Source organism: Penaeus chinensis, chromosome 14, assembly GCF_019202785.1.
Source record: "Penaeus chinensis breed Huanghai No. 1 chromosome 14, ASM1920278v2, whole genome shotgun sequence".
In the NCBI taxonomy this organism is placed as follows: domain Eukaryota; kingdom Metazoa; phylum Arthropoda; class Malacostraca; order Decapoda; family Penaeidae; genus Penaeus; species Penaeus chinensis.
This window is the reverse complement of record NC_061832.1, coordinates 7,727,877-7,734,565: the sequence shown is the minus strand read 5'-3', so window position 1 is coordinate 7,734,565 and position 6,689 is coordinate 7,727,877. Positions and strand designations below refer to the sequence as shown.

At 37.4% G+C, this 6,689-nt stretch overlaps 1 protein-coding gene across 7 annotated transcripts in view; it reads right to left on the bottom strand.

The window, feature by feature from the left end:
• Positions 1 to 1,992: 1,992 nt before the first annotated feature.
• The window catches only part of LOC125032083 (transient receptor potential channel pyrexia-like), a 37,605-nt gene continuing 32,908 nt past the window's right edge, over positions 1,993 to 6,689 (bottom strand). For all 7 annotated transcript variants that reach the window (XM_047623057.1, XM_047623058.1, XM_047623061.1 and 4 more), the window contains 4 exons: positions 5,984 to 6,689; positions 5,698 to 5,813; positions 5,407 to 5,497; positions 1,993 to 5,184 (listed from right to left, as the gene is read on the bottom strand). The exon at positions 5,984 to 6,689 is cut by the window's right edge and continues 901 nt beyond it. In XM_047623057.1, coding sequence (XP_047479013.1) covers positions 4,804 to 5,184; positions 5,407 to 5,497; positions 5,698 to 5,813; positions 5,984 to 6,689 — 1,294 coding nt within the window. In that variant the 3' untranslated portion in view covers positions 1,993 to 4,803. The remainder of the gene's footprint in view (positions 5,185 to 5,406; positions 5,498 to 5,697; positions 5,814 to 5,983) is intronic.

Genomic DNA, 6,689 nt, shown 5'->3' with positions numbered 1-6,689 from the left:
AATAGAAGAAATGCAGTCTTCTTACTTCATAGATTTTAAGAGAGCATTAGACAGAGCTTCCAGCAATCCTCCATGAACTAACATTTTTAGGAGTTAAGGGCAAGCTTCTGCTATGGATAAAGGATTATTTATCTTTGAGAAGAGCAAAAGTGTGGTACCAAGGCGCCTACATTGCTTATGGCGTATTATAATTAGGTACTCCACAAGGGGGAGTATTGTCCCCTACACTGTTTAGTATACTTATGCATACTCATTGCAAGCTCAACACTGAGTTAGGAAGTTAGGGATGCAGCATTACATCCGAAGTTGATGACATTCTTATTTAGGTATTTGATAGGTGTGCCTCCCTTGGTCTCATAATCAACCCAATCAAAATTAGGCATATTTCCAGATCTCGTAAACTATCTTACATTCCATGATTAGGTGGACAAACTATTGCAAGAACTGACACCTATAAATATCTTGGTCCTTAGTGACTGCTCCCCACCTCATGTCCCACAACTCGCGCTTTACTAAGGATATTGTTCAAAACATCACTGAACATTGCCTTGAGCGTTTAAGACCAGATGTGTAGGTGCTTCCCCGAGAGTCCTAAGGTTGATGTATATCTCCCTTGTTATGCTCATACTATATGCAAGCCCAATTATTGAGAATTATACTTAACACCATACTTGGCATCAGATTCCTGCAGCTTCTACAGAGACCACGAATCTCCAATATTCTATCAAATCAGATAGAGTTAGGCATGTCCGGCCTCGATACTCCAATCTCATACAGTCCAATTTAGAATGGAAAACTAAAACTGCTCATACTATTATGTTCTTCAATGTATGGGACAACGCAGCTATTAACATTCCAGAAACAGTACTTACTGCTTCTTGGCACAGAACTTATGTACATGCTCATATTGATAAACTAATAGGGCCTAATTCCATGACTTCAAAAACGGAACTAAAAGCTCATTTCTTGAAATATTTAGATGGCATTCTACTCCCCCCCCCCCCACACACACACACACTGTACGCCCCCACTTGCAATCTATTGTAATGCCTCCATTGATCCTCATGGATCAGCAGGGATTGGTTTACTAATTCCTGATATAGATCTTGAAAAAGTGTGTGTATTTCCAACTGGACAAGCACAACTGATACCGAGACAGTGAACAACAGCGCCACATGGCTGTCTTTACTGACAGCTAAGGCGCTCTCCATTCAATCCAGAAAACATAGTACCTAGAAATATCCTCTACCTAATTTCTAAACTATCAGAATAGGGTATACAAGTGTCACTATACTGGATACCCTCTCATATAGGAATACCATTGTGACAGGGTTGATCAATTAGCTAGATTAGCACTTTCTTATGAAGATCCATATTGTGTAGTACCGCGATCTCACAATCAAATAAAAAAAGAACATATTATCAGTTGTTTTCGAGATTACGAGGGTCAGGTGAAAGGATGAAAAAGACGGACATGGTACCCTATAAAGTCTATCATGGACTGTCTCAGAGACAGCAAGTTACATTGACTAGGGTACACATAAGATATCAGTACACTATACAATATGTTCAGGATGCAGTTTTGGAGGCGAAACCAGTTTCATATCACCTCTGCAAACTGTACAAGGCGCCCACATCGCATAATCTCACCCATTACTTACTCTGTTGCATAAAAACTGCAATCCACCGATCAAATAGTACTAATCACAGATTAACACTTGTTGATTCTGTTAAGCCCTCTACACAAACAGAAGCACATCCAGTTTGGATAAATGCTTTGTATCTTACCCTGACTTTTTCAGGGCATGTACAATATTTTGTAAATAAATGTTATCAAATCAATCAAATCCTACTCTCTCGCTCTTCTTTCACTCTCTTGGTTCATTCAGACATTCACACGGACACACATCTATACACAAGCACACACACCTATACACAAGCACTCATATCTCAGCAAAAAATATGTACAAAAGGAATATTGAGACTAAAATATATCACATTTAAATTTAATGTTACAACTTATATAACGATTTACTAAAAATGATACAGAGAACAATATTTACAATAACAATTAACAGAGAATCATTTTATATGGTGGATCCACATAAAGCATGACGGTATGTCCTACACAACAATTCAACAGAACAAATAACAGTCCTACAGATTATATACCAATCATGCACAACACAATATATATATATAAATTGTGAACGTTTGTGTCCATTTTACATTTTTTTTTTTTTTATAGAAGGGATGATACATTTTCCCTAGAAATGGGTGTAATACATTCTGCTGTCGTGACATTCTAATTTCAGTGCAACATATACTGGCCAGATTTCAGGAAGAGAATGGAAAAAACATCATCAATTAACAGTAACGTAATTTTATAAAGAAGGAAGGAGTATGGTGTTCTAACAACTGTCCAAGGCCATTTACCAAGAGACTTGATTCAAAACATCCATTCAGTCGCACCATCATTATTACGCAAGCAGCTAAGTGACACAGATGAACTTAATTTATTTCTATAAGAAAGATTTTATTGTTCTTAGAGCTATCGTCCCTGCATTGGTTTTTTTTAAGAGCAATATAGCAATATTACACAGGATTATAATATCATCATGTGTGAATTATATTATCCTCCACTCAAAATATTCTCAGGTGCATATTCATGCATCAAATCATTTTACAATATTCATTATACTCTTGATAGCTTTTGCTCTTTTAATTTATTGTTTAATGTTAGCATATAGACTTCCATATTGCTGCTTGTGATTCCTGTGGAATTCTGAAGCTTGTCTAATCTCTTTACGCTGCTCGGTAATTTTTCCTACAAACTCGAACAGACAACTTTTATTTTGTAGTTCCTGTGTTTTGCCTTGTTCCACACTGTGGATAATGCACTGAACATTTCACTGAAGACTTCACTGACCACTGTCCTTGGTCTAGCCACAGGGTGATCACACCGGCACCTCTTCTTCCTATTGAGAATATAAGCCCTGAGGATTGGAAAAATCAGAAATGGATGCAGAGAAACAGGAAAGCATGATTGGCGATGTTGGATTGCACCTATCTTATATCCAAATATTTTTGTCATTTCTACTAAGTAGCTGTAGTAATAATCAGTTATCTATAGTTACACTTATATTGCAATGCACTACACTGTTCTGTTGAAAAAGGGTCCCCACTTAAGTCAGGTACAATATAATAAAAACGTCTCCTTGCTCCATCGGAACTATTACAGATGTTTCTACATAACCTTTAAAAAGGTTTAAACACATGTCTTATTTTTACTTTATGCCAATGAGTAACAATAAGAATCAATATTCATCTATATTTCATTGACTAATTGTAAGAACTTTGCAACGTGAAGATATGTTGGGTTACATTATTATTTTGTAATATACATTTTCGGGCACCGGGACCCAAAGTCTCGTTTCGGTCCTTGACGTTCACCGTTTTCAAGTCAAGCAACATCATCTGACTTCTATAATCTGCAGAAGTATCAGTGTAGTGAGTATAAATAGAAGCCAGATACATGAATGTCCAAACCTACATCAACTTAGCCGAATAGTATTACAAGTTAAACCATACTTATACAGGATATGTCATTTCACAATTTTTGAACCTTGCAATCCATAACACATTACAAAATAGCATACGTATCATACTTGGTAAAAATTCACATCTCGAGATGCAATTGCAGGCCTTGACTAAATCTTGAGAATCTGTTATTTTTATATATTTCATGGACTGAGGACCCTGCTTGAGCTGTACATATTTTGTGTTTCATAACCAATTGCATAAGCCCTTGTTATCGATATGACAGAGTTTTCTCCTTAAGCTTACCAAAGGTCTAACCAACGACAAAAGTAGTGATATCCTGACTTTCATGACTACAAAATGAAGTAGGAGGCCAAGGTGATATGGTAAAACTTATTGTTAAAGACACAGTACTGTACAGGTATATGTTGTCCACTAACTGTAAAAGCAAATACAGGAATTAAATACTTAACAAAGTTGGTTTTATACAAGTGTTATTCCAAAGGTTAAAACTACAAGATGGTTAAAAAAAAACATTAATCTTAACATATTTAGCACTGAGACTGTTGGCGACCTTCTTCATATAATTAGGTGTTGATTCTAAGTTAGAGCTAAAATTAAAATACCCAACGATTCCACTGACACTATCTTAGATTAATATAGCTATCTCCTAAATGTAACAACGCCCGAAGTCTACACAGTAAATTCTTATACTCAAATATTACCTACTATTCCAGGTAATGTTATCATATACAGCATTATAATATAAAACTTCTCACAATGACAGTACACATTTAGTTTCTAAATTATACTTAGATATCACTTTCAGCTTTATAATCTCATGAGAATATTATGGAAAGGGAAGAATGACTTTAAAAATATAAAAAATACCTTTAAAAACTTATCACAGATTAATTACCGCTATCTCAACCGGAGATTAATAAGAAACCGGCCCTCAAGCATTATCATAAGCTCTATACAACTCTGGAAGTGATCATTTAGTTACAACTGCATAATGATCACAGGAATCACCACAACCTATGGACTTGATTTACAGGAAACATATGATCCTATAAGAGGCACAGTTCCAAAAGGTATCACAGAGAATAAATACTCCACTGTTCTATAAATACACATACACGTTTTCTCCATGACAACAGAATCGTATATAACGTTGAAAATACTGTAGGTAATATTACAGCCCCTTGGCACTAAATACCTCAATTTTTTAAAATATAGCATAAATAAAACTGTCTACATCAGTTATTCAGTCTGACTAGGGTTTGGATTTTCATCATTTGTGTTTTTGCGCAACAGATTAATTAAATTCTCCAGACTTTCCTCAAGAGTCGTTATCCTCTTAGTAAGATTGCCGTATGTCTCTGTTATCTCGTCGACCTTTTCACTCATAATTTCAGCCATGTTGGCCTCGAGCTCCTTGATGGTGACCTTCAGGTCTTGCTGCTCGTTGCGGTGGTACTCTCCTCGGCGAATCCTGCTGCCTTTCCTGGCACGGACGCTGCCCTTGCTGTCGGCAGACTCGGTCTCTCGAGCTCTGAGGCAATCGAGGATGTTGGTTTTCAGAAAAGATGGCAGTGCTACGTCTACGCATTTCTTATTCTCCACCATGTAAAGTCTGTTTGCCTGTGAAACAAGAACAAAATTATTCAGAAATATTGTACATCTGATGCTTCAAGTTGTTCATTTTGAAGCTTTACAATATGATATTGCGGAAGTAGGGAAGTAGTGATCAAAGTAGAAAACGTTTTGATATAAAACACTTTACTGATTTATGCATATTGTGCCTCATTTTTCATCAGTAATATTTCTATAATCTTTATTAATCAAATAAGTGTATTAGCATACCTTTTTTGGGTGGTTCGGAAGAACAAAAGCACGTGAGTTGTAGCAATCATGTTTGCATATATAGGAAACCTTTGTCAGCATTTCTCGCAATCTGAAACATTATATGACAGCAAGTGATATAAACTATTAGCTATATAACTTATGCAGCATATAGTTGTTAATGTTTCCAACTCTGCTATCAAACCAATAATACCTCATCTCTGTCTTTCACCATAGAATTCACCTCTCCTAAATCCACTTTCAAAAAGATGAATCATTCACACACTTGAAAACATACAATCCGCCTCTTACTTGGGAATCTTGATGTGAGACCCGAGGTATGACGCTGTGGAGAAGTTCTTTTCCATCTGAAAGACCAGCTCTGTTTGCTTTATAAGCCTCTCCAGATGAGCCGAGTTCCTTAAACCCTGTGGGCAAACAACCACTCATTAATTAACACCATTAAAATCTCCAGAATCATTAAACCATTAAAATTATTAAAGCCACTTTATACATATCAGCATGTATAAAAATGGCGAACACCACTACTTTGTTTAAAACGTTTTTTAAAGGCTTGATTAAAAATCGAATGCCTTACCTGGACGTCATTGACAGCAAGAGCCACCAGAAGGTTGGAGAGGATGATGGAGACGAGGATGACAAAGAACAGAAATATTATATGTCCAGTTGCAACTAAGTGTGATAATCCAACCACAAAATCGTCTTGAAAGTCTAGTTCACCGATCATCATGGTAAGTGTCTTGGTGAATGTTAAGACTGGGTTGGTGAATACCTGGTTCTCATTGTTTCCTGAGTTAGGGTCCTTGGCATAATGGAGCGCAACATAGAACGCTGACGAAAATGCCAGAAGGAGGCAAAAGTATATAGCAAATATACGAACAAAGACCTTGGCCACTCGGGTAAACATGACGACATATATGCCACAGTTTGGAAATCGTCCGATAAGCACCATGCATTCGGTCCACATCAACAGGAGCATCCACGTGGCCAGATGGTGTTGCCACTCCTTGGGCACCGAAACAGACACGACCAGGAGAACGAGAAGAGTTATCATCACATGGAGGATGCCAGAAAGTGATCGGAACCATGCTAGCTTATTCTGCATGAGGGATAACAGTTGTTGTAGGAGGATTAACACTGTCTGACATATCACGAAAACTTTGAGAACCTGGTCTGCTTCATCTGGGATGGCTGAGAGCCCCCACGCGCCCTGCACGTGAGACTCGCCCCACTCCTTCCACTCCTCGCCTCGCTTCTCTACGAGGGCGCTAACGTTAGTGTGA